At 62.9% G+C, this 26,243-nt stretch overlaps 1 protein-coding gene across 3 annotated transcripts; it reads left to right on the forward strand.

Annotated features, from left to right (window-relative positions):
- The first annotated feature begins 459 nt into the window (after nt 1-459).
- Nucleotides 460-24,295, forward strand: LETM1 (leucine zipper and EF-hand containing transmembrane protein 1). 3 transcript variants are annotated; one of them, XM_070400460.1, is made up of 14 exons: nt 460-724; nt 4,776-4,836; nt 9,935-10,355; nt 12,189-12,332; nt 12,659-12,796; nt 13,527-13,730; nt 18,275-18,394; nt 19,587-19,718; nt 20,035-20,175; nt 20,661-20,792; nt 20,903-21,037; nt 22,201-22,391; nt 22,890-23,028; nt 23,671-24,295. In XM_070400460.1, exons 1-14 carry the CDS (start codon nt 646-648, stop codon nt 23,818-23,820), a joined length of 2,187 nt encoding a protein of 728 aa, XP_070256561.1. In that variant the 5' UTR covers nt 460-645; the 3' UTR covers nt 23,821-24,295. The 3 variants fall into 3 exon arrangements, with proteins under 3 accessions (XP_070256561.1, XP_070256577.1, XP_070256570.1); XM_070400476.1 differs by lacking the exons at nt 460-724; nt 9,935-10,355 and having other exon boundaries at nt 4,822-4,836; XM_070400469.1 differs by lacking the exons at nt 460-724; nt 4,776-4,836 and having other exon boundaries at nt 10,113-10,351.
- Nucleotides 24,296-26,243: the final 1,948 nt, after the last annotated feature.

The raw sequence follows: 26,243 nt of genomic DNA on the forward strand, positions 1-26,243 counted from the left end.
CGGGTGCAGGCCGACGGGCGCTGCCTGCAGGGGGAGCCGGCTCCACGCCCCCAGCCCGCTGCCCCCGGTGATCGCGCCGACCCCGCGGGCGTGACCTCCTCTAAGGGCGGGGCCCAAGGTCAGACCCGAGGCCGACGGCGGACACGGCGTGTGGGCTGTGCGCCGGCCGCCGCTCCGACACCCGGGGCCCCGCGGCGCCGAGGCCGACCACAGAGCGGCGGGGCCGCGCTCCTCAGTCCCGGCGGCGCCCCCGCTGCCCGCCGCCTCCGGACGCGGAAGGACCCGCACGCAGGCACCACTGCTCCCTCCGCGCGTGCGCGGCGAGGACCAGAATGCAGCGCGCGGGGCCGGCCGCGGGGCACGCCGGGACCGGTAGTCGGCCGCGGGGCACGCCGGGACCGCCCTCACCTGGCCGGCGGCGGGCGCCCGAGGGGCCCAATGGGAGCGGCGCCCGTCGCCCCGCCCCGCGCCGCCGGACGTCTGTGCCGGGACATGGCCGCCGCCGGTGCCGGGTCCTTGAGCTGAGCGCCCGCCGCCGGCAGCCAACCGCCGCCTCAACCGTCCGCGCGGGCGGGCCGAGCCGCCGCCAGGCCGGCGAGGAGGAGGAGGAAGAGCCCGCCGCAGGAGGCGGGAGCCGCCGGACACATGGCGTCCATCTTGCTGAGGAGCTGCCGCAGCCGGGGGCCCGCCCGCTTCCCGGCGCCCCGCGCCGCCGCCCGGGGGGGTAAGTGCTCCGCCGTCGGCGCGGGCTGGGGGCCGGGGGACCGAGCCGGGGAGGGGGCTCCGGGCGGCGGGTCGGGGTCACGCCGGCTGGGCCCGGCCGCCTGCCCTGCGCCACGCCCCGGCGGGCGGGCCGGTTGCCGGGCGCGGGGGCCGTGCGTCCCGGAGGCGGGCGGGCGGCGGCCTGTGACTCGCTCGCGCCGTGACCTCAGCCGCCGCCGGCCGCGGCGAGCAGAGCGGGGCCGGGAGAGCTTTGCAGGGAACGCGCTGCCGTCCGCTGGGCGCTTCTCGCGGGGAAGCTCCGTGGAACGCGGCGCCCATCACGGGAACAGCCGCGTCCTTGGGCCGCTGCCCGGGCTCCCGAGACGAGGCGGCGGGCGGGGGGCGGGGGGCGGGCGCGCGGGCAGGACCTGCGGTGGGACCTGCGCGCCTGCACCCGGGGCGCCCGCGACCCCAGCTGTGACCCGGGAATCACACCCAACGCGGGGCTCCTCGGCGTCCCCCCTCTCGCACACGAACCCCAGGTTGCGGGAAAGAGGACGCTTGTCCTGTGAGACCGAGACTCGAGCGAAAGGAGCCTCCCAGGGCGCGATTCTGGAAACTTTTCAACCGCGATGGCTGCCGGGCCTTTGGAGCGCTGGCAGCGGGAAGGGCCTGCGTGCCGGTGCCGGTGCCGGTGCCGGTGCCGCCCAGCCCGGCCCCGCCGCTCCCCGCCGCCGGCTCCTGATGACGGCGCCCCGGCCCCCGCCCGAATAGCGCTTGGTGGGAGGGGGCCAGCCTGGGTGGCGGTGTCGTCTCGGGGTCACGCGTGTTCCCTGTGGTCATGTCCCCCGTGGGGTGGCCGCCAGGCAGCGGGTTTGCTGTGGGCGGCGGGCTCCCGGCCGCTGTGGCCTTTCGGGTGCAGGCCCGGTGCTGGCATCTGACATCTGACATCAGGGCGCCTCTTTGTTAGAGTCGCGGAGCCAGTGCGGAGACTGAGCTGCGGCCACGCCGGTCGATGCCCTTATTCCGGTACCATTTCCCTGTTCCACACTCTCCTGTCCACTCCTGTCCTGTCCTGCACGCGCTTCTCTCTCACCGACCGCCAGGAGACCACGCGCATCAGCCAGTTTCTCTCCAGCTTCCTGGGTTTCCGGGAGGACTGGTCGGATACATTGTGGCTGCTCCTCTGTGGGGATGTAACCACGTTTCTCCGGGTCTTGGGGAGGGGACCACAGAGGTGGAGCGCCCTCATCCCACCTGGTCCAGGGCGCCCGCTGTCAGCGAGAGGCCCAGGCGGGGTGTGCCAGGTCCCCCTGCTCTGCAGCCACTCCCCCGCCCCCATCGGCACGCTGCTCTTTGGAGGAAGTGCTGTGTGCAGGGCACGCTTGGGGTGGGCCTGGGGCTGCCTAGAGGCGGGCGGGCCAGGTTCACCTTCACCTTCACCAGGGACTGGGTGTGAGGGCAGAGGGCAGGCGCCCATCAGGGAGGCTCCCAGCCCCGGCCATTATGGAAACGGGGGCCTCAGAGGAGCCACCTGGGGGAGCCGGGGTCTTAGAGCTGTGGAATGGCAGGTGCCCATGGACGCTGGGTCAGGTGTACCCACAGGTATTCAGGCACGAGTGCCTGCGGGGGAGCTGGAGGTGGGGCAGCTGGTGGGGGAGAATCCGGCCCGGTGAAGAGAGGTGTGGAGTGTGAAGAAATACACTTGGTCTCTGTCCCTCCCCCAGTTCCTGCCAGAGCTCCAAAAGCCCTTTGGGATTTCTTGTTCATATTTTTAAATATATACATAGGCCCTGGCTGGTGTGGCTCAGTGGATAGAGCATTGGCCTGTGGACTGAAGGGTACTGGGTTCAATTTTCGCCAAGGGCACATCTCCGGGTTGTGGGTTCGGTCTCCAGTGTGGGGCGTGCAGGTGGCAGCTGATCGATGATTCTCTCTCATCATTGATGTGTCTCTCTCTCTCCCATATATTTTATTGATTTCAGAGAGGAAGGGAGAGAGAGACACACATCATCCATTGGCTGCCTCCTGCACGCTCCGCACAGGGGGTAAAGCCCGCCACCCAGGCATGTGCCCTGATGGGGAATTGAACCTCCTGGTTCATAAATCGACCCTCAGGCACTGAGCCGCGCTGGTGGGTGGAGTTTCTGGAGTGATCAGGGTGGAGTGATCTTGGGTGATATATAATGAGCCACTCTGCCTCTAACCTGCGTGTATGCTAATGAAGTACCTGTGATTAGCGGTCTGGACCTTCCTACCCCACCCCCAACCTCTGGGGGGGGCAGTGGGGGCCTGGAGATTGAGCTCAGTCGCCAGTGGTCAAACAGGTAACCAGTCATACCAGGCACTGAAGATAAAGGTCTTGGACAGGGAGGCGTGGGGAGCTTCTGGGTTGGCGGCACCTGCTGACCCCACAAGGAGGAAGCTTCTGAATTCAGGGCGGCTGGACCTTGAGCTTTGTGCCTCCTCCTCTGGGCAGCACCGTGTCCTCTGTAACAAACTGCAGAAGCAAGGAGAGCGCTTTCCCGGGTCCCGTGTCATTCCAGCACGTTGTCAGGTGAGGGGTTCAGGGACCTGCATTTGTAGTTGGTAGAACGTGGGCAGCCTGGGCACCCTCCTTGCAGCTGACACGTATGCAGGGTGGGCGGGGAGTCTCGTGTAACTTGGGGTCTGTACTGACCCCGGCTAGTGTCAGAATTGAATGGTAGGACACACAGCTGGTGTGGGAGAGTTGTTGTGGGAAAAAGACAACACAGCAGGGCTTCCAGGAGGAGGGGGTGTCCACGGACCACCTCGCTGCTGCAGGGGCGGGGCCTGCAGAGTGCAGTGAGCCTGGGAAGGGAGGAGGGGGGGTGAACTCATGCCACCTCGAGCTGTGGCAGCTTGTTGGCTTCTGGGGGGCATGTGCAGGTGGGGAGCCATTTCTGAGCCCACGTGAGGTGGGGGGCTGGCCTGGGCAGGCAGAGGGGACAGGCCAGGGGTGAGGGGCAGACTTCTTTTTGGGAGACAACTGGGGGCTCCCCGGTTGGATGGTGTGTTGGCCGTGTGTTTTGTAATGTTAACAGGAAATGTCACTCGTGAAATAGGAAAGGTACTTTATGAACCATGGTGACCGAGCTTGTGAGCCCAGCCCCCACTTACAGCCAGGCTGACGTCCACGAGCAAGACTCTAAATTTAATGTTTGATGGGAACAGCTTTCTGCACAGGAAAGTGAGACTAGTCCGTGTTGACAGCAGCCTCCTATCGAATTTCACAAGTGACAGCTGGAGCCCATGTCCTCAGAGGGTCCACCTCGCCTGCCACACCGCGGGGCCTAGGGTGGGGCCGGCCGCGGCCCCGTCCGTCTTCTCTCTCCTGCTGGCCCAGCGTTGGCTCTCAGCAGCCCCGGCCTGTTCCTGCCAGCCTTGCTGCCAGCCGCCTCCAGGCTCCCGCCTGCGCCCAGCGGCTCAGGACTGTCCTGTCCCCTCAGGCTGTTTCCCGGCACAGGGCCTGACCCCAGGAGGCCCGCAGGCTGGTCATGTGGATGACCCTGCACTTATGCTGAGGGGGCTAGTGAGGTAGAGAGAGGGTCACACATACAACCAGATCCGAAAATTGCGCTGTGTGCTCATCAGTGTTTAGCCAAGAAATGGCTTACTCTTGGCGTTTGTTTTTCCAGTAATTCTCAGCCCTCGCCCCTCGTGTGGGCAGGGGAAGCGGTGGGTCACTTGGGTGTGGCCTTGCTTGCACGTGGGGCTGCCTGTGCGTTGGGGTCATGTTCATTCTGGCTCTGCCCACCAGAGCCAAGCTGGAGCCAGCAGGGAGCTGTCCCCTGGGGGCCTTTGGCTGGCGGAGCCTGTGTCTCCACTTGGGAGATGAGGAGCCAGGGGCTGACTCGGGCTCCCCTTCTCCCCTAGAGCCCCCCCAAGACACCGGGCCATCCCGGGGCAAACCCTTCGCCTGGCAGCACCCTGAACTGTTTAGCAGGCACTCGGGCTTCCAGCAGCTTACCTTAGAGAGGCTCCTTCAGACTCGCCGAGGGTCAGCATAGAGCGCCTGGTGTGAACTGACTGTTCCCTCTGCTTTGCTGCAGGTAGTCCGGGGGACCACGCCTGTCTCAGCTGTGCCAGCGCCGTGGGGTGGATCAGCCGCCTGTAAGTAAGCGTGTCTGCCTCGGGGGCTGCTGGAACGATGGGATCCCTCCATTTGGGGAGCCAGTGTCTCCTGCTCTTCTATTTTTTATGTTTCTGCTTCTTTAAAAACACACAAACATGTATATATAGTTTAATATATTTGTATTGATTTCAGAGAGGAAGAGAGAGGAGAGAGAAACGTCAATGATGAGAGAGAATCATTGATCAGCTGCCTCCTGCATGCCCCAAACAACCAAAACTTGGTGGTTGTTAAAGCAAAATTGTGCTCAAGCGTATTTCCCATTTTAAGACTTTATGGAGTGCTCACATGAGCCTGCCCACAGCCTTGCACTCATGTGTGTGTATCTGATGGCAGGGCCGGCAGAAGCACAGCCTTCGAGGGGACACAACAAAGTCTGTGTAGGAGCCGCTCCCAGCAGCAGCCCCCCTGGCCCTCCTGCAGCCAGAGTGCTCCCGGCTTTGATTTTAGTTGGATTTCTGTGGCCCCAGGGCTGTGGAACCCTTCTGGTTACGACGGGAGCCTTTGATGTATGAGCAGAGGACATCTGGACTCCTGGTCTTCGCAGATTTCATCCTGAAATGGACTAGGAGCATTCAAGGGCCTGTGGCCCCGGGGGTCTGGTCCTGGTGCGTGAAGGAGGCGGCCCCGGCTGGCAGTCAGTGCTGGGTGTGTGGCCGCTGGCTAAGAGTCCTGACGGCCAAGCCAGGTTGGGGGCGGCTGTGTGGTTGGGTTCACCTGCAGGAGCAGCCCAGGCGCCGCTGATCGGCCTGTCCCCGTGGGCGCGGCTGTTCCTGGGCCGCGCCTCGTCTCTGGGCTGTCCCTCAGTGAGATTATTTCAGTTCTAAAATGGTCTTTTTGGGATTGTAACTGAAATGCCATTAAATCCATAAAATCATTGGGGAACACTACCGTTTTTTAAATCCTCACCTGAGGATGTGTTTTTATTGATTTTTAGAGGAGAGGAGGGAGGAGAAAGAGAAACATCAATAGGTTGCCTCCCGTATGCGCTCTGACCAGGCATCGAATCCACAGCCTTTTTGGTGCATGAGATGCTCCAACCAACTGAACCACCCAGCCAGGGAGAGGAATGTTAACTTAAAAAAATATATATATGTACACTCACATACACACACACATATTATTGATTTCAGAAAGGAAAAGGAGAGGGGGAGAGAGAGAGAAACATCAATGATGAGAGAATCATTGATTAGCTGCCTCCTGCACGCCCCCACTGGGGATTGAGACTGTAACCCGTGTATATGCCCCGACTGGGAATAGAACTCAATCACTGAGCAACACCAGCCAGGCAACTTTCTAATTCACATACGGTGTCCCTGGTGTAAGTAGTTTTATTAAGACCTTTTCTCTCTTTCAGAAGAAGGTATGTCAGTTTCTTTATATGGGCCACACTTACTTTCTTTAGAAAGTTAAACAGTTGCCTTTACGACAATTCCCAGAGATGACCTGTGTGGTGGTGGGATGGTCTTTACTCAGGACATCTGTCTTCCTGGGCCGGCACTTCACACAGCTCCCCTGAGCATCTGTAGCTGCTGTTGTAGCCTCTGTAGTTAGTGCTGGGGGTCGTCCTCCACACAGGGCCTTGGTTGTGTGGTTGCAGTTCGGACCTCAGTAGCCAGGCCTGTTGTCTCTGGGGCCAGGCATGACAGCTGTGGTCATGCGTGCGTCCTCACAATAGCAAGCACAGTGTCTGGTGTGCACTGCTTTGTGTAACAGTAGCTTGTTTTTCTCATTTTAAAGTTTTTATTAGCAATGGGTGCTGACTTTGTCGAGAACCTCTAAGATTCAAATATACTTGCACTCATGGTTCATATCTATATATACACCTAAGCGACCATTCGAGCGGTAGCTGTGACCCACACTGGCCACCAGGGGGCAGACGCTCAACACACAGGCATGGAAACATAGAACAGACTGATGAGTCTCAGAGGGAATGGGGGGGGTGGGGGTGGGAAGAGATTAACCAAAGATCATATATGCATACTAGAGGCCTGGTGCACAGATTCGTGCACCGGTGGGGTCTCTGAGCCTGGCCTGCGGGGATTGGGCCGAAACTGGCAATCCAATATCCCCCAAGGGGTCCTGGATTGCGAGAGGGTGCAGGCCAGGCTGAGGGACCCGCCGGTGCATAGGCACCGGGCCTCTAGTTAAAACAAAAGCTGTGCTTTATTGATATTTTTTATAAGTTCACAACTTTTAGAAAGTTAAACACTTTCTTTAGAAAGTTAAACAATAGGTTCGAATTAGGAATTATAGATGAGAGGCAGAATCTCATGTCATTTTCAGCATCCAAAAATTTTACTCCTTATTTTGATGGCACAATATAAGAAATCCTGAGTAACACGGACGCATCTGCAAGTGGCAGCCATTTGTATTAGTTGCTTTGTAATCTCAGTCTTTGGTTGAAGTGGTTCAGGCCCGGATGAGTGAGCAGGTGGAGAGTTTCTGGTCCTCGACCTCGTCGTGGACGTCACCCCCGCTGCTCCTGACCTCTCCCCAGCAGTGAGGAGAGGGAGGCACCAGCTCTGAGGACCAGACTATAACCTCGTTCAGTGGGAAAACCTGAGCAGCGGGAGGCCGTCTGTGTCCTTACGCTTCACGGTGTGACTGTTCACACGCTGGGCTGTGTCGGCCAGGTGCTCCCCGCACACACGAGGGGTTGCTAGGTGGGTGGTGCGGGGCCTGGGCCTCCAGCAGGCGTTGAGGTGCTGTGGGTGGGGGCCTGTGGTTTCTCTCGTCTCTGGGCAGAGAGGTGCCCTGCCCCTCTGGTGTCGTGTCCCTGAAGGACAGTGGTGTCCCGGCCGCGGGCCATTGTCTTGGTGGGCTGTCCCTTCCGGGGGACATGTACCAGGAGCTTAGTGGCCCGTGAGCCAACACCGTGAGCCCTGCTCCTCTGCCAGGCGCTGCCTAGCCTTGCTCTTCTGGGCGGATGGCAGGCGGCTGGTTGAGAAGGACGCAGCCTGCGTCCTGAAGTGAAACGCGCAGCGAGGGGAGCCCCGACGCGGGCCTGTGCTCGAAGGGGCCCTCCTCGGTGACCATGTGCTCCCTGCTGACATGCTGCCTCCCCCGGGGGCTCCCCGAGTGGGAAGGTGACCTATGAAAAGGGGGGAGGAAAGAGAAACAGGTGTGGCTGGTGCAGGGGCTGCGCTGCTGCCCGCGCAGGTGAGGGGCGGTGCTTCTCGGTGCTGGGCGCTCTGGCGGGTGTGGGCAGAGCAGGGGCGGCCTTGACGATGCCACCTGTCCCAGCTGCCCCGGAGAGGTGGCCGTGCCCAGATTGGTTTAGTTCAGGATTTTTAAATAATAAATGACACCGTATGCTTTTGAAAATAGCTCCCCTTTCTGGCTAGAGTGTTAGTAACAATCTCTCTAATGTGCTGAAAGGCAGCAGGCCCTCGCTGCACACCAGGTGCTCCTCAGCTCAGTCTGACTGCACACATCTGTCCGAGCCTGTTGGCTGCCCCTAAAGACTGTGATGTCACGCCTTCTCCTGGAAGCCATTGGCTTCCTGGCTAATGGCGGGTGGAAATTGGATACTCAGCTTGATGAGCCCAGGAGGAAGGTTGATCTGTGTGTGTGGCCACTGTCCCCCGGGACAGGCGTGACAGTCTCACTGCTGCAGTGGTCAGGGGACTGCCGAGCCCGAGCAGCCCTCCTGTGCCCTGGCAGCCTGTCCCCCGGGGCCTGAGACTCAGGACAGGGAGGGTGTGAGGGACAGAAGTGGGGCGGCAGAGGTGGGGGGATGGCGGTGCCCTGTGCCAGCTGTACCTGCCCACGATAAGCTACGAGTTTCTTCCCCCCCAATTGGCAGCTTCTCACCCACTTTGTGGGCAGTAGCAATAGCTGCCACTCCTGTGCTGTGCCAGATGCTATCACACAGTGTGGCAGCACACACACTTCCAGAGGACATTCTGAGGCACAGAGAGGTGAGGTTACTTGCCCGAGGTCACACAGCAACAAGTAGTGGAGGTGGCATTTGAACTGGGACAGTCTGCTCCAGGGCGCAGGTCCTCCCTGCCAGCGGCAAGCCAGGTGCCGAGAGGTGACTGGCAGGAGACGCTGGGTGTGCCCTGAAGTAAGTCGGAGCCTGTGCCACCCGGAGGCAGGTTTGTGCCTGACCAAGGAGAGGCTTCAGTGACAGACGAGTGGGAGATGGAAACGGAAGGGACTGTGGGCAGCTGTCCAGTTGGCCCTGTAGTCTTTGTCTCTGCTGCAGCTGGAAGAGGGTCTCCTCATCGAGTGCAGACCCTGGGTGGTGCCAGGCTCTGGCCGGGCACCATAAGCTGCAGGTGGCACGGTCCCTGCTCCAGGCACTCAGGCTGCTGCCGCCCTCCTCCCAGGGCCGTTTTGTGGGTGGACCCGAGGATGCAGCTGTGGGGGCCCAGGGAGCAGCCTGGCCTACGTGGGCGGCCACAGCCCGGGCGCCCTGGGGCCCGAGTGTGGATGGAGAGGGCTCAGGGGCGCAGATACGGAAGCCCGCTGTGGTCTCCCACGGGGCTTCACGGAGCCGGTGCAGGGGAACGGAGCAGGCGGGATGGATTCGAGTGTCACGGGCCAGGAGGACAGGCTGGGTCAGGCGGCCTGAGGGAGCGGCGCCTGCCCGTTGCTGGGGGAGGGGAGCAGCGAGGGGCTGAGTGGGAGGCAGTGGGCTTGGCAAAGGCTTCTTGGTGTTTGCCATTTTGTGCAGACACCTGTGGGCGCCCGGGTGGTAGGCCCAGGCCATCGTTGGCGTGGCGCGTCCTCGCTGACCTTCAGGACGTGCTCAGGAACGGCAGGTCTTTGTAGAAGGCCACCTGTGGGGAGAGGGCCACCCCCAGATTCTCAGAGCCTGTGGGGACGGGCCTGGGAGACCCGCCCAGAGCTGGGGTGTCTGTTCCGGGTCCAGCTTTTGCTGCCTGTGTTAGTGTCCAGCCTGCCCCTGTGAGGCCCCGCCCCTGTGGCTCCGGGGGTGGCAGCTCCTCCACCCACCCCGCTCTGGAGGGAAGGGCTGGGTGGGCTCCAGGCATCAGGAAGGGAAGTGGAGGGTGTTTTGTGCGTGGGGGAGGGGGAGGTCAGACATGGCTGTTTGCTCTCCCGTCCCAGGCGTGTCCCGCTGGGCGGCTGTGCTCCCGTGCACCTTTCCTTCGGAGGCGACCCCCTGGGCTGCTGGACTCGGAGGCCCCGAGCGCCGTGGGCCCCGGCCCCAGCGGGCCTGCTGGTCGCCCAGCCGCAGCTCCCGCCCGCGCGCTGCTGGCACTCCTCACCCGCGCTGCGCGATGACTCGGTGGTGGAGAAGTCGCTCAAGTCCCTCAAGGACAAGAACAAGAAGCTGGAGGAGGGCGGGCCGGTGTACAGCCCCCCCTCGGAGGTGGTGGTGAAGAAGTCCCTGGGGCAGCGGGTGCTGGACGAGCTGAAGCACTACTACCACGGCTTCCGCCTGCTCTGGATCGACACCAAGATCGCGGCGCGCATGCTCTGGCGCATCCTCAACGGGCACAGCCTGACCCGCCGCGAGCGCAGGCAGGTAATGCGCACGCCCGCCCCGGGTGCCCGGTGCCGCGGGCCTGTCCTCTGGGCGCTGGTGCTGGGGTCCTCTGGCTGCTTCTCCCGCCGACGGGGCCCTGCCTGCTGAGCTGTGTCGCGGGGGCTGGGGACCTGCCTTTTCCGTCTCGTTGCTTTCCCCTGTCGTTGGGCTGTGCACCTCCTTCCAGGTTGTTGGCATGGCTTGTTGGGGATCTGTGCTCCCGGGCCCCCCGTGTCTTTTCTTTTGTGCTGAGTCCCAGGGGACAAGGGGCAGCCTCCAGCCCTCAGGGCCTTGGAGCCCGAGGAAAGGCCCTGGAGTGTCCTTCCCTGAAGGCTGACACAGAGGCTCCTCCGTGAGAAGAGGGGCCTCGGTCACAGCCAGGGGTTGCTTGTGACCTGTGAGCACTGGCTTCTGGCTTAATGCTGCGCTCAGGGTTCCATGGACCACATAGGAGTGTTTACTGGCTGGAGTCCAAGGGATGCTGGGAGAAGGGTGCAGATGGGTACTTTGAAGAACAGTTGGATTAGAATTTCCCAATTAGTGTTTACTGGACAGGGGTTACACGCACACTGCCTTTTGGGGACTCGCAAGATAAGGCTGTATGGTTCAGATTCTCTTCTGCCCCTCCCTGCCCTGTTCTGCTGTGAAAGTTACAGGGTTTTTGCTACTTCGTTGAAGACAATATGTGCTGTTATGAAAAAAAACAAAGCGCACAGTTGACCCTAGCCGGCTCAGTGGTTAGAGCATCGGCCCAAGGACTGGAGGGTTGCAGGTTTGATTCTGGTTAAGACACGTCCTCAGTTGCACCTGTAGGAGGAACCAATCAATGTGTCTCTCACATCGATGTTTCTAAAAATCACTGGAAAAATACCCGTGGGTGAGGATTAACACAGCAAAATAAACAAAACGCAGCACCCACTTGACAGGCCTTTCCATGGCCAAATCTGGGACCATTTGAGCATAAGATAAAAACAAGAATGCATTGTAAACAAATGAAAAACGTAGGGTAATAAATAGGAAAACGAATGTGCGGAAAAGGCAGCAAAGCTGGTGAGCGGGGAGGTGGCGTGAGTGAGGAGGTTGCTGCTTTGGGAGCATCAGGAGAGACTGGAAGAGCCGTGGCTGCGTGGCCTGGGAGAGGTGGGTGTTGGCCTGGCCTCCAGTGCCTCCGCACTGCCCCCCCCCCTCCCCCCCCGGCCCTGGTTCCCGGCGGGAGCACAGCACCCGCACCCAGCAGCGGGGTGTTTCTGGATGGGACCTCTCTCCCCAGAGGCCTGCGGGCTAGTCCGTCGGTGTGGGGTGAGGGCATGGAGAGGCAGCCTTGGCCTCTCCGCCCACAGCCGTGTGAGTGGCAGCTGCGCGCTCGCCTGGTGGGTTCTGACGACCCCAGTGGCCACGTCGTTAGTGGCGGGGCAGTGTGTTTATGTTGGGGAGGCACTTGGGTTTTCTCTAACGATCGCCATGCAGCTCAGTCCTAAATCCAGCCCTTTCAGGAAGAACCAGAGAAATGCACGGCCTTGGGGGTGGGTGGTGTGGCCACAGCCTCCCCAGCAACGACCCGTCCTCGTGGTTGCTCTCGTCCGGCCAGGCCCGCCTGTGGGCAGCACTGTGTTTGCCGCAGCTGTTTCCCCAGAGCAGGACCCCAGGGTCCCGGGTCAGTGCCTCTGGGGCGGGTCCCGGAGGCCCCAGCGCTGGGTGCTGCTCCCAGCCAGCTTTCCCGCAGGCCCGGCCGAGAGGGACGGCCCGGGAGTTCCTGTGGGTCCCGGTGGCCTGGAGCTCCCGGCCTGCAGGACGCGCGCCATGACCTCTGACCCCGCCGCTCGCTCCCTGCAGTTCCTCCGCATCTGCGCCGACCTCTTCCGCCTGGTGCCCTTCCTGGTCTTCATCGTGGTGCCCTTCATGGAGTTCCTGCTGCCCGTCGTGGTGAAGCTCTTCCCCAACATGCTGCCGTCCACGTTCGAGACCCAGTCCATCAAGGTGCTCCGGGCGTGTTCCTTCGCGGTGGCCACACCCGTGGGGGGGGTCGCCTTCTCTTAGATGTGTTTGCAGCATGCTTGCTCTGGACCCGTGTCTTCAAGCCGGGCTGAGACCATTCGTGGGGTGGGATGCGGGCCAGCCCCCGGCCGTGCGGGCCCTGCCTGTTTCGGTCAGGGAGTCTTGTGGGGACATGTGCCCAGCCGGGTGTGGACTCTGCCAGCCCTGCTCTGGGTGGCACAGTGGGAGGCAGGAGCTGGAGGGGACGCTCCAGCCCCGCTCGTCGGGGAGGGTCTGGGCAGAGGGTAGCGCCCGTCTCTGCCCCGCAGGAGGAGAGGCTGAAGAAGGAGCTGCGGGTCAAGCTGGAGCTGGCCAAGTTCCTCCAGGACACCATTGAGGAGATGGCCCTGAAGAACAAGGCGGCCACGGGCAGCGCCACCAAAGACTTCTCCTTGTTTTTCCAGAAGGTGCCCTGATGCTTCGGAGCCCCTGTGGCCTCAGCCCACTGTCCTTAGTGCTGGTTAGAGCCTCGGGCCACCTGCCTTCCCTGGGGAGTGGTCCTCATTGCCATCCTCCCTTTTTCTACTGTAGCAGCAGGGGGCGCTCCTGACCCCCCTCCCCGGGCGGGCAGGCGGGCGGGCGGGCGGCAGCTGCTGCCCAGGGTCTATGGAGGTTCCCTCCACACTCAGGTTGAACCTCAGTCCGAGAACTTGAACCTGCTGACATTCAGTTACTTGTGTCTGCCTCCGACTTTGCAGCAGCCCCAGGAGAGGGAGAGTTTGGCAAATGAGGAACCTAAGACCCTGCAGTGTGACAAGCGGGGGGTGGGCAGGAGAGAGGATGGACCACAGGCTGCTCCACAGCCATGGCTGAGGTGGGGGGAGAGTGGCAGGGCCTCCTTGCCAGCAGGAGGAGGCCGGGCCTCTTCCAGTCGCCAGCCTACACCCCGGGCTGGGCTGCCCTCGGGGTTGAGTCTTAGGGGCTGTTCTGAGGTTGTGCCTGATAGTCCAGGCAGTCCACCTCCCCCAGCTCCTGGTCCTCATTTCCTCACTTGGGGCGAGTGGCCCCCGGGCCTGGGAGGGGTGCTGTGCGCAGGTGCGTGCGTGTGTGCGTGTGTGTGTGCGCACGCGCTCGCATGCCTGTGCGTGCTCAGGGAACAGCCCCCACCGTGAGTAACACCCGGCGTTGCTCCTGCAGATCCGAGAGACCGGGGAGAGACCCAGCAATGAGGAAATCATTCGTTTCTCCAAACTGTTTGAGGACGAGCTGACCCTGGACAACCTCACGCGGCCGCAGCTGGTGGCGCTGTGCAAGCTGCTGGAGCTGCAGTCCATGGGCACCAACAACTTCCTGCGCTTCCAGCTCACCATGCGGCTGCGCTCCATCAAGGCGGACGACAAGGTGAGCGGCAGCACGAGGTTGGCCGTCCTCGCAGTAGGGGTGGCGTCGCTGGTGGTCTGTCAGCCTCGCATGGCGGCTGTGCCCACCTGGTGGGCACGTGGGTGCTGTCTGCTGGGATCAATGATACTGGGATCGTGCCGTCCACGTGACTTCCCACCTGGCGTGGCATCGGATCTTCCCATGTGGCCTAGTGCTCATTGGGAAGGTGCGTTCTAATGCCTGGCTGACGCTTCCTCGGAGGAGTGCGTTATAGCTTGTTCATTACTGTAGCCAGTCTTTTGCTACCTAACCAACACTCCAGTAAGTTTCTTTTTTTTAATTTCATATATTCTTACTGATTTTAGAGAGAGGAAGGGGGAGGGTAGAGAAAGAGAAACATCTATCGGCTGCCTCCTACACACCCCACACTGGGGATTGAGCCTGCAACCTGGGCATGTGCCCTGACTGGAGATCAGACCTGAACCTTGGTGTATCGGGATGATGCTCTACCAACTGAGCTGCCCGGCCAGGGCATGGGTTTAATTACTCTTAGACCCACTTCTCAGTTCCTCATTTCAATGCCAGAATTTTTTTTTTTAAGATTTCATTTCTCACATAAAGCTGTCCATCTTGCTGTCTGTTTTCTTGAACATGCTAGTCTTAGTTTACGTCTAATTATTCCAGGAACAGCATGAAACAGGTGTATATTGTTTTCTCTCGGGGCTTGGCTTGTTGGTCGTATTTAGCTTTTTCAAATAGAGACCTTGTCTGAAGTAAGGTTCTGGGTGGTGTCCTCCTCCAGGAGCCCCCACAAGGTCATCACCCCAGGGCTGGCCTGGCTTCCGGGGTGCCCTCTGCCTGGAGCTCCCATGGCACAGCCCAGGTGCCTGCCTGCTGCACAAGGCTCTGCCAGCTCCTCCCCGGTGCCCGCTTAGCGTGAGGCCCGACGCCAGGGGGTTCCTGTGCTTTCTGCTCTCTGGACTGAGCCCTAGGACCCCCGCTGCTCCTTAGCCTGGCAAGATGGCTGCCTCTTAGCAGTGGTCTCTGCCTGGACTCCGCCTGCTCTGAGTTGGCGTATGCCGCTGGGCCCAGCGGCTCCCGGATGGCCAGCTCACTCCCTGGCAGCCTGGTCGCTCTCCCGTCTCCAGACGCGCCTGTGTCCTGTGGTCCCTGGGTTCTCCGGCTCTCGGGGCAGCTACCCTTCCTGGTCATCCTGAGTGTGTGGGGGTGAAAGGAGCTCAGCTGTGGCCCCTGTGCGTTTGTCCCGGGGAGGGCGTGCTCGGGGCACCACCTTGCTGGAGAGCGGCGGGCGGCCCGTCCTGAGGCCGGGTTGAGTCCCTGCCACTCACCCGTCCTGTGACCTTGGACAAGCCATCCCACCGTGAAGTGCCTCAGATTCCAAGCCTCCGCTGTCAATAAGGGGTGTGGGCCCTTTCCCTGGACAGGATGCAGGGAGCACACCCGAGAGGACTGCGGTGTGGGGAGGCCCTGGGACCCCAGGAACCACCGTGCGTCTTCGTACCTCATATCCCAGCCTTGGGCGACAGAAACACTGGCAAGTCCAGAGCCTGCTCTCGGCCAAGAGCAGGACAGCCTCGCCCTGGGAGAGAAGACTCCAGCCAGACACCCCAGAAAACACTGGCCCTGCCCCGCGTCCACGGGTGGGTGTGAGACCTCCACCCACCTGACAGTCCTAGGACACTTCCTCCCCGTGCGGGAGGTGCCGGTGGTGGCAGGCATAACGCGGTTCTCCTGCCTCCCAGCCAGGGAACACTGGGAAGCGTGCAGGATGGAAGCAGCACTGTGCCTGTCCCAGAATGCACCTGGGTGCAGCTTGTGGGCTGGCTGATGCACAAAGAGATCGGTGCCCGTGAAGGGAGCCTGCTGTTCCAGGTTCCCTGGAAACGGCCACAGTGCCCCTGAACGGGAAGCGGCAGCAGGGGAGGCGGGAGGAAAGGGGCTGGGCCGTTGTCACTGGTGGGGTGGCCAGCTGGAGACGTTGGTTGGGCAGGAAGTGAAGCAGAGGTCGGGGTTTGTGGTTAGAGGGTTGACAGGTGACTTTGTGCACCCACGAAAGCTGGGCTGCCAGGGACATGCAAATAGCTTGGGCCATCAACAGATGCCAGATAACCAATTGCAAAATCTATAAAGATGGTTAGAGTAGCGCCCCTTACTCTCCCAGAGCCCTGTCAGGGGCAGCTAAGAGGACTGAAATGGGATCCAGTCTCATAACGTCATACTCCACACGCCCGGGCTCCAGTAGGAAGCTACTCCTCATGCCCAGGCACAGTCCAGCACGGAAAACTCAGTGGTGGGCCCTCCAGTAGGATGGACAGGACAAAGTACAGGCTCCGTGAACTAGGGAAGTTGTAGAATTTAACATGTGAACAACAAAGAGGACAGTGAGAAAGGGTCAGAGCCTCCGGGACCTGTGGGCTGTTGCAGAACTAAGATATGTCGTGGGGGCTCCGGGAAGAGAAGGGACAGGGCAGAGCTGGAAAAGTGCTCAAAGAAGTCATGGCTGGACACTTCCCAAAGTCCTTCAATTCTACGAATGTAAGCAACCGAGGGAACCGCGGACAGGACAAACCCAAAGCAGCCCACATCCTGCAGGACACGTCGCCTTCAAACTGATGAGCCTTCAAGGACAGAAGTCATTTGTAAGTGATGAGAGCGAACAGCATCTTGCCTGCAGGACAAAGAATACAGAATGTCAGCCCACAGTTCTGTGTCCAGCAACGTTCCCTGTTGGGCGAAGAGGAAGTCAGACCTCAGAAGAGGGAAAGCTACCGTGTGTCCCCAGCAGGCCTGTCCTCGAAGACCCTGACGGAGGTTTTCAAAGCAGGAAGTGAAGGGAGGGCCCTGGAACACCAGGAAGGAACGTCAGATCAGTCTAGCAGGCTCTCCTCGCGTGTCTCCCAAACGACGTTCGGTGGTGAAAGCACAAGTGATGGCGCCGTGGCGTGGGGCTCTCCGTGCGCGAGTGGAAGAGGGAGCTTCCTCCAGCTCACCTGGACAGGAGAGAAGACGCGCAGCCGGACCGGTCACGCAGGTGTGGTGCCCGCGTGGCCACAGGTGTGGGCTGGCTCAGGCAGCAAGGACACGCCTGGCGGCCGGGCAGTGCGGCTCCTAAAGTGCCGCCAGTGAAGGGCCTGTGCAGAATCAGCTGCCAGGCTGTGGGATGTTGTTTGTTTGAATATATTTTTTAATGATTTCAGGGAGGAAGGGAGAGGGAGAAAGAGAAACATCAATGATGAGAATCATGGATCGGCTGTCTCCTGCATGCCCCCCACTAAGGATCAAGCCCACACCCAGTCCTGAGCCCTGACTGGGAATCGAACCGGGACCTCCTGGTTCATCTGGTTCATAGGTTGGCGCTCAACCACTGGGCCACACCAGCCGTGCTAGGCTCTGTTTTTGGAAATTCGAGCTCAGTTAGCCTCCAGGAGCCCTTTTTTAGTAGGTGTCTTACTTCTCAGGGTCCACACACAGGAGGGCCACCCAGAAACACTAGAGAGGTCGCAGTGGGATCACGGAACCCCCAGGAGGATGGGGGCCAGAAGCAGACATGCAGTTTCTGCCTGAGCACTGCGTGCTGGGCACAGCCAGGCGCCCTCAGTGGGCGAGTGTGACCAGGGCTGTGCTGGGCCGTGCTCCTTGGCACGGAAAGGCAAGTTGTTGATACGCCGGCAGCCTGTGTGAATGGGTCTTCATGGGATCCCCGCAAGTTACATGGATCCTGTGTGCGCTCGTGCGTCGGATGCAGCGAAACGAAGACCCGACGCGAATCTGCGGGTCTGGGGCTGGCTGGGCGGGAGGCGGCGGGAGGGACCTGCTGTCACCTGGCTGTGATCTTGTTCTGCACTTGGGGCGATGTCACCACGGGGCCCGTTTTCGGCAGGTTACCACCACCTGTCTCATCTCAGGATGGACGTTTAAGAAGATGGGGTGGGGGCGCCCCTGTCCCCCTCAGGATACTGCGAGATGAGGTGGGGGGTGGGGACAGATGGGGAGCGCCTGCTGTTCTGTCTCTCCCCTTCCTCCCTCTCTCCCTCCCCCCTCCCCGCTCTCCTCCCTCCCTCCTCCCTTGCACGGTGTCTTTGGCGCTGAGCCCACGTCCTTGTCTAGGGGACTCCTGCGGGCCCCTCTCCTCCCTCTGGCTGGGAGCGGTGGCTGAGGCTGTGAGACATCTTGGGAGCCTATGGTCGCTCTGCTCTCTGCCCTTTCTCTTTCGTCCAGCAAACAGCAATGCTCGGGTTGGGCTGGGTGGGCTGTGGGCAGGGACAGGTGCTGGGACCCTCCCCGCGGGCCTGGGTGGAGACGCCCTTCTTCCAGACTCCGGTCTTGGGGCTGGTCCTGGCCGTGTGTGCTCCCCAGGTCCTTGGTCAGTTCCTGTCCCTGCACACCCAGGCGGGGCCTTGGTCGGGCGTGTGAGACTTAGCGGAGCCTATGAGGGCCGTGGCTGACAAGGGGCACATGGTTCCCACATGTGTGGCCTTTAAGCCGGGAGCCCCTGGTGCCCTTTCAGAACGACAGCGCAGCCACGTGTTGACTTTCTTTTCCAGCTGATTGCAGAGGAGGGTGTGGACAGCCTCAACGTCAAAGAGCTGCAGGCGGCGTGTCGGGCGCGAGGCATGCGGGCCCTGGGAGTCACAGAAGACCGCCTGCGGAACCAGCTGAAGCAGGTGCGTGCTCGCAGCGGCTGGGCCAGGGCCATGGCCGTGGGGCCTCCGTCAGTCCCGCTCAGGCTCCTGTGGGAAGCGTGGAGGAGACCTGCAAGTCCTGCGGGCTCATGGGCAGCAGCCGGGCCTCATGCGCGGGGCCTGCACAGGTGCCTGACTCGGTCTGTGGTGCCCGGTGCTCGCCACGTGCAGAGGCCGCGGTGGCTCCCAGTGCAGTCCTGCCCTGTCTGTCTGCTCCCGTTGTCTGGGCAGGTGAGCGCCACGTTAGCTCTTGGAGACACGGGCATGTCTCACCGAGGCCAGGCTTTAGCGCACCTGCTCCCTCCAGAGGCTCAGGCAGCTCTGCCCGCCCCGGTGGGACCGGCCCTGGGAAAGGCGGCACTCAGAGCGATTCGCCTGCCACATGGGAAGGTGGGAGGTGGAAGGTGGAGAGCGTGCGGGCGCCCAGTGGCCCACCTCCTGACCACCATGCTGCGGCCCCTCCCAGGGGGGTCAGCGCGTCCTCCAGGTGGAGGCAAGTGCGCAGCGCACCGGTCCCCTCTGTCGCGCCATGTGCTCCGCCTCCGCTTGTCTTCTGTGTGGTCCGTGGCGGGCCCTGCCCTGTGCCTGCCGAGGGCCAGAGCGCACGCGGCGTTCCTGCCTCACGGAGCTCGCTCGGGCCTGCGGTCCAAGTGTTCTCACCCCTCCCTCCTCTGGTTACTTACTCTCCTTAGCATTTCTCCCCGTTCTTTGAGTTCCTTCTCATCTCATTTCCGTCTTGTGTCCAGTTTTGTCCAGATATTGTCAGGGTCTCTTGTTGGTTTGAATGTTGTCTTTTTGTCACTAAAATAGCCTAATGTGGTGCCGGGCCCACAGTAGGTGGTAAACCCCCCAGCCGAGGGAATTCACAAACGCCACCTTCAGGGCTTGGTGCCATCTTGAAGCGAGGACTTGGCTGGCAGCGAATCTGTCCATCAGTGTTTGGCGCCTGGAGGCCTGTCCGCCTGGCGCTAACTCAGGGTCCTCAGGCATCTCGTGCAGCTGACCGGTGGGCATCGAGTCAGGAGCCGAGGCAGTGAATCAGCCCCATCCACCCAAGTCCTGCTGTGGCTGTTGCCCCGCCCCCTCTCCCAGAGGGCCAGGTCTCAGGTGTGGGTGGGCCGAGGCCGGCAGGTGAGGCCGGCAGGTGAGTCCAGGTCTTGGCCTCCAATTGCAGTGGCTGGAGCTGCACCTGCAGCAGGAGATCCCCACGTCGCTGCTCATCCTGTCCCGAGCCATGTACCTCCCAGACACCCTGTCGCCCGCCGACCAGCTCAAGTCCACGCTGCAGACCCTCCCCGAGATCGTGGTACGTGTGGCCGAGAGGCCCTCCTGCCCTGTGCTCCAAGGGGCCCCTAGCTTCGGAGGGCAGGACCACAGGACACCATCCACAGCCATGGGACCCTTGCGCCCACCCACTCACCCCCTTCTCTCGGTCTATCCTTCCTGAGTGGTGAGGGCCTGTGAGACTCATGGGGTGGCCTCGGGCCTCATGGTGCCCCTGCAGCTGGGGCCCCGCAGTACGTCCTGTGCCCTCCAAGCCCGGGGGCTGACAGTCAGGGACAGGGGTGTGGGCCTCTGGGGGTGGCAGCCTACGGCTCACCCCAGGCGCGCCCTCTCTGAAGGCCAAGGAAGCGCAGGTGAAGGCGGCGGAGGTGGAGGGGGAGCAGGTGGACAACAAGGCGAAGCTGGAGGCCACGCTGCAGGAGGAGGCAGCCATCCGGCAGGAGCACCGGGAGGAGCGGCAGAGGCGCTCGGAGGCCGCGGTGAGTGCCGGCGCTGGGTGCAGCACGGCTCCTGCTCCACTTCTGCAGGCACTGCCTCGGGGATGGGCCTGGGCCTGGGCTTGGGCCCGGGCGGGGCTGTGCAGGGCCCTCCTGTCCTCCTGGGTGGTCGGCACGGTCGGGCAGGTGTGCTCGGGCAGCCCCGGGGCCAGCTTAGCCCACCCAGGCTGTGCTCAGGACCCCGGCCCCTGGTGGGCTCCAGCTCCCACACACATCCCCGCGCAGCTCCATGCTGGGGTCAGGAAAGGGCCGGAGGGCGGGAGAGGCTGGGCTGTGCACGCCCCTGGTCACCAGGTCTCCTGCACTGAGACCGACGGAGGCAGGTCACCCTACTGGGCGACCCGAGTCCACCGTCACGTAGCCGGCTGTTGAGTGTGCTCTCCGGCCGGCAGCACATCAGCGCGGTGTGGGCACCTGGGGAAGGCCGTGGGGTGGGTGGCACTGAGCAGCTCCGGCCTGTGTTTTAGAAGGAAGTGGCGCCTGAAGCGGTGGAAGCTGCCCCTGGGAGGCCCGTGGCCGAGTTGCAGCCGGAAGTGGTGGATGCGACCCTGCCGTCAGAGGCCCTGAAGGACACGGCCCCCATCCTGGAGGGCGTGAAGGTGACCAGCGCCACGCCCGCGACGGAGGGGAGCGGAGGGCGGCCTGTGCCCCGCCTGAGAACCGCCCCCCCCAGGGACCCCTTTCATTGGGCTCTTTGCTTCCTTCCCAGGAGGAGGAGATCACCAAGGAGGAGATCGACATCCTCAGCGACGCCTGCTCGAAGCTGAAGGAGCAGAAGACGCCCCTGACCAAGGAGAAGGAGGAGCTGGAGCTGCTCAAGGAAGACGTGCAGGACTACAGCGAGGTGCGGGGCTGAGGGTGCAGGACTACAGCGAGGTGCGGGCCGGGGCTGGGGGTACAGGACTACAGCAAGGTGCGGGCCGGGGCTGAGGGTGCAGGACTACAGCGAGGTGCGGGGCGGAGGGTGCAGGACTACAGCGAGGTGCGGGGCTGAGGGTGCAGGACTACAGCGAGGTGCGGGCCGGGGGGGCCTGTGAGTGCGGGGCTGGGGGGCCCGAGGGTGACGGGCCGGGGGGGACAGTGAGTGCGGGGCTGGGGGGCCCGAGGGTGAAGGGCCGGGGGGGGGACAGTGAGTGCGGGGCTGGGGGGCCCGAGGGTTGCAGGGCCGGGGGGGGACAGTGAGTGTGGGGCTGGGGGGCCCGAGGGTTGCAGGGCCGGGGGGGACAGTGAGTGCGGGGCTGGGGGGCCCGAGGGTTGCAGGGCCGGGGGGGGACAGTGAGTGCGGGGCTGGGGGGCCCGAGGGTTGCAGGGCCGGGGGGGACAGTGAGTGCGGGGCTGGGGGGCCCGAGGGTGACGGGCCGGGGGGGACAGTGAGTGCGGGGCTGGGGGGCCCGAGGGTGAAGGGCCGGGGGGGACAGTGAGTGCGGGGCTGGGGGGCCCGAGGGTGAAGGGCCGGGGGGGGACAGTGAGTGCGGGGCTGGGGGGCCCGAGGGTGAAGGGACGGGGGGGGACAGTGAGTGCGGGGCTGGGGGGCCCGAGGGTGAAGGGACGGGGGGGCCTGTGAGTGTGAGGTTGGGGGGCCCGAGGGTGAAGGGATGGGGGGACAGTGAGTGCAGGGCTGGGGGCCTGAGGGTGAAGGGCCGGGGGGGGACAGTGAGTGCGGGGCTGGGGGCCTGAGGGTTGCAGGGCTGGGGGCATCACTTCCTAATGGGACTTAAAGGAGCCATGCTTCCACAGCTCTGCTGGGAAAAGATGGCTGATTGGAGAGAGCAGGTTCCTCCTACACTCATGCCCCCCCCCGGCCCCCCTCTGACTCTGATCTGTCACTCGCCACACACGCAGGGTGAGGTGCCAGACAGACTGCGTCTCCTTTCTAGAGAAGGGGGTCCGAGTCCGCGGAGCCCAGAGCACGTGTGTGCTGGGCGCGGCGTGCGGTGCCCGTGTGTTAGTCACAGTGTAACCGCATGTCAGTGGTAGGACAGTCCTCACACTGCGTGATCCCTTCAGGACCTGCAAGAGATTAAGAAGGAGCTTTCGAAGACGGGCAAGGAGATGGAGGTGGAGGAGTCCAAGGCCAGCAAGAGGCTGACCAAGCGGGTGCAGCAGATGATCGGGCAGATCGACGAGCTGCTCACGCAGCTGGAGGCGGACCAGCAGGCTGGCAAGCTGGGCCCCACCGCCCCGGGCCTGCCCGCAGGGTGAGTGCGGCCGGACGCCGACAACGGAGGGTTCGGGCTGCTGACCAGCGCGTGCACAGCCTGGTGCCCAGCTGCCCTGCCTGGACCCAGTGTTTTCGGCCAGAACCCCGCCTCCCATCAGCCTCTTTTCTCCACGAGGCTGCCGTCAGCGCTCCATCCTCTGTCCCTGTGCGCCGCTGTCCGCCCTCCCCACCGCAGCCACCTCGCTCCAGGCACTCAGTGGTCACCCACGTGGTGTCCCAGCATGACTACCCCCAGGTGGTGGCTGACCTCGCACCCCCAGGGCCGGTTCTGTGCTGTCCTGTCCTCGGGTTGGAGACCCTTCACCCCAGATGAGGGCAGCGTCCGCTCCTGGTTGACCTGCTGGGCTGTGTGGGCCCACCTGCCCTCACTGGTCCAAAGACAGATCTCCCCACATGTACGGGGCGGGGCTGGCCTGGGAGCCTTGAGACGGGGTGCAGGCTGTCACATGCAGGCTCTTCCCTGTCCCCTCCCCAGGGACACTGTCATCAGCGTCACTGAGCTCATCAGCGCCATGAAGCAGATCAAGCACATTCCAGAGCACAAGCTCGTCAGCCTGGCCTCGGCCCTGGACGACAACAAGGATGGCAAGGTCAACATTAACGACCTGGTCAAGGTGGGTCTGAGGCCCTGGCAGGGCTGCTGCTGCGGTGGCTGGATGGGCAGACCCCGGGGAGGGGCCCGTATGGGGGACTTCGGAGGCCTGGGGGTGACCCTGAGGGCCACGTGTGTCCCTGGCACATGGAGCTTGGGCAGCCCAAGGCTGGAGCAGCCCTGCCGTCCTGAGGAAGCTCGCCAGGGCCGTTTCTGCACGAGCTTTCACGGGCTCTCCTGGTTCCCGGTCCAGCCAGTGCTGGGCTGGGGCTGACTTGGTCTCGTTGGGAATCGAGGGCTACCAGGAGCACATTCGGAGCCCTCGCCTTGCCGGCTGCAGGGGCTGGAGAGCAAGTGCAGGCCCCCTGCCCCTTCCCTGGGGCCCCCGGGATGGACGGAAGCTCGGTGTCCGCACCCTGCACCCTGCACCCTGCACGAGCCTCTGTCCAGGGCAGGCCTGGCCCGATGGACGTTCCCCCCACAGCCTGGGCCCCGGGGAAGCACCGTGCCCCTGGCGACGTGTCATCTCCCTGGGGCTCTGGAGCCTGTGGGCCCCTGGGGGTGGGAGGCTGGTTCTCTGAGGAGCCCAGGGCCCCTGGGGGCAGCGTGGGGTCGATGCTGGTTGAGGAAGCCGGTCCGAGCCCTGTCCTTCCTGTGTGTGCAGGTGATCGAGCTGGTGGACAAGGCGGACATTCACATCTCCACCAGCCAGGTGGCCGAGATCGTGGCGACGCTGGGGAAGGAGGAGAAGGTGGAGGAGAAAGAGAAGGCCAAGGAGAAGGCCGAGAAGGAGGCGGCCGAGGTGAAGGGGTAGCTGCCACCCGGCCCCTTCCTGCTGAGGCGATTCTATTAGTGACTCGTCTAATATTTTGTCTGGAATAAATCAGGAATTTCCATCATCAAGCAATTTTTAATTTTCACCATTCCACGAAGAGCCCGTCAGCCTGGAATCCCCGGCCCCAGGGAGTCGTGTCTGCGTCCCCCCGTGGCCACACAGGTCGGCTCGGGGCTCGGGCCTGCGCCCGTGTGTGTCCTGGGAGGAGGCCCGGCCCGTGGGCCCTCGGCTCAGGAGGACACTGGTCTGCGGACTTGGACGCCCGAATGTCGGGGCCACGCCGAGCGCTCTGTGGCCTTGCACACCACGCCTGCAGGACCGCCGCACTCCTGGGGCCTCCCGTCTGTGCCAGCTCTTCTCGATGCACCTTGATTCTCACCTAACCCCTCACCAATTCGCCGTCTGCCTGACTCGGGCGTGACCCTAATGTAAATACGGCGTGGCCACTAACGAAGCCTGGCTGTGTGCGTGTTTATTGTGCTGTTGTGGCTTTTAGAAAGTTTACTAATTTGGGTTGTTAGCGCCATGCCCGGGGGTGATACCACTGCGCCCGCCCAGCGGTGGACCTGGCCCTGGAGCCCCAGGGCCTCCAGATGCCCATCATGCCAATTCCTGGCCCAGCTCCTTCTGAGGCGCAGGCTGGTGGCCACTCCCGGGCCTGTGGTGGGCACCATCCTGGCACTCTCAGTACCTGGCGCTCAGGCAGGTGTCTGCGTGGGGGTGGGCAGGGCCAGGTGGCCTCTGGCCTCAGCTCTGACCCGCCCTTCAAGGCAAGACTGTCCTTTTAGGGAATCCAAGCATAGGCGTGGTCAGACTCCCGGACGGACGGGAGGACTCGGGAAGGAGCTGCTCAGTTAGCTGTGCCTTCCTCCCGGGCGCTGAGGAACTGCCAGCATAGGAGTAAGCGTTTGTCTTCTCAGACGTGAGCCTTTGCACAGGGCATGGGCACACGGTCTATGCCATCGGTGTGCGCACTGCGCTCTGTGCCCTGTGGCGCTGAGGGTTGCCTCACGCATTCCCGTGGCCTGGCTTTCAGCTGTGACCTGCACCTGCCTGAGAGCTGGCCAGTGACCAGGAACGGTGGCTGTCCTTCTGGTGAGCAGTCCCATGGGGCCGTCCGCCGCGCCCGGCTCCTCTGTCCTCACCACCTCGCCAGGCCCCCACGTGCCCTCCGCTGCCACCGCCCTCCGGGGTGGCCTGCAGCTTTGGGGAGAAAGTGTGCCCCTCCCCACCCCCACCCTCCGCTGCAGGGCTCCGTGCGTGCACTGGGCGCGGGCTGCTAGTGGAGCCTCCACTTATGAGGTGGGGTCTGCTGCGGGCTCCCCTGGCGTTTGTGTGGCTTTCACTGTCCTGGACTTACTCGCCGCAGCTGAAACCCCTGCTCAGACGCAGGCGGAGCACGTGGTGGGCCTAGAAATGGGAGTCGCGGTGACACGGTGGCTAAGGGGGCTGTTGGCCCTGCCCTGGCGCTGCGCCCCCCCCACGCTGTCGGAGCGTCACGGAATTTTCACACGTGTCCTCATCACTGTGGAGTCTCACCGTCGATTCGTCAGCCCCGTGGGGCCCTATCACTGAGCCGGGCTTCTCACCGCGGCCCCAGCCTGTGCGCTGGCTCTGGCTCTGCCCGCGTGTCCAGGGCCCGGCTTCACACGTGTCGTCACCTTTCTTGGAAACAATGTTTTTATTAAAACGTCGAGTTAATGTTCCTGTAACAGCTCAGAGGAGGACGTCACGATGTCTCGATTGTCCGCTCGTGGCAGCTGAGCGGCCCGGCTGGTCTGCCTCACCCTCAGCCCAGAAGGGGCACGACCTCGCCTGCCGGGCGCCAGCCCGCTCGCTCAGGTGTCCCCTGCTGTGCGGCAGGGTGCGCTGCTGTCCCTGTCACACTACCCAGACGCCCATCTGATGTAAGGACGGGATTGAATAAAGCGTTGCCTTGGTGACCTGTGGCCCCTCAGTGATGAATCTGTCCAGGTCGGGGAGGCTCACTGCCCAGCCCTCCCCCATCTGACCTCAGTGGATGCCTCCAACCTGGGGTCACTCAGGACAGCACAGTTCTGTTCTCTAAGACCGAGGCCCCCTGGGCACGGGGCCCACTGCCTGGGGGGCTTCCTGGAGGAGGCGGGTGCGTCTCACCACAGCCTGCTCCCCAGGGCCATGGGCAGGGGTACTCTCCTGGGTGGAGAGCAGGCCTGCCAGTGAGGGCGCCCACAGAGGACACAGGTGGTCTCCCCACCCTCCCAGCCCCTCAGTGGATAGGACCCCCACTACCACAAGATGGCCAGTCTATCTTGGGGGGCCTTCCCCCTGCACTGGTACCAGGCTCCTTGGGGGACCAAACGGGCTCCCTGTCTGAGGGCCGCCCTCCCCCTCCCTCTGCCTGGCCTCTGGGCCAGAGGTGC

This window comes from Myotis yumanensis, unplaced genomic scaffold (assembly GCF_028538775.1).
Source record: "Myotis yumanensis isolate MYYU_CA2020_CCGP unplaced genomic scaffold, mMyoYum1.0.hap1 SCAF_1, whole genome shotgun sequence".
Taxonomy (NCBI): Eukaryota; Metazoa; Chordata; class Mammalia; order Chiroptera; family Vespertilionidae; genus Myotis; species Myotis yumanensis.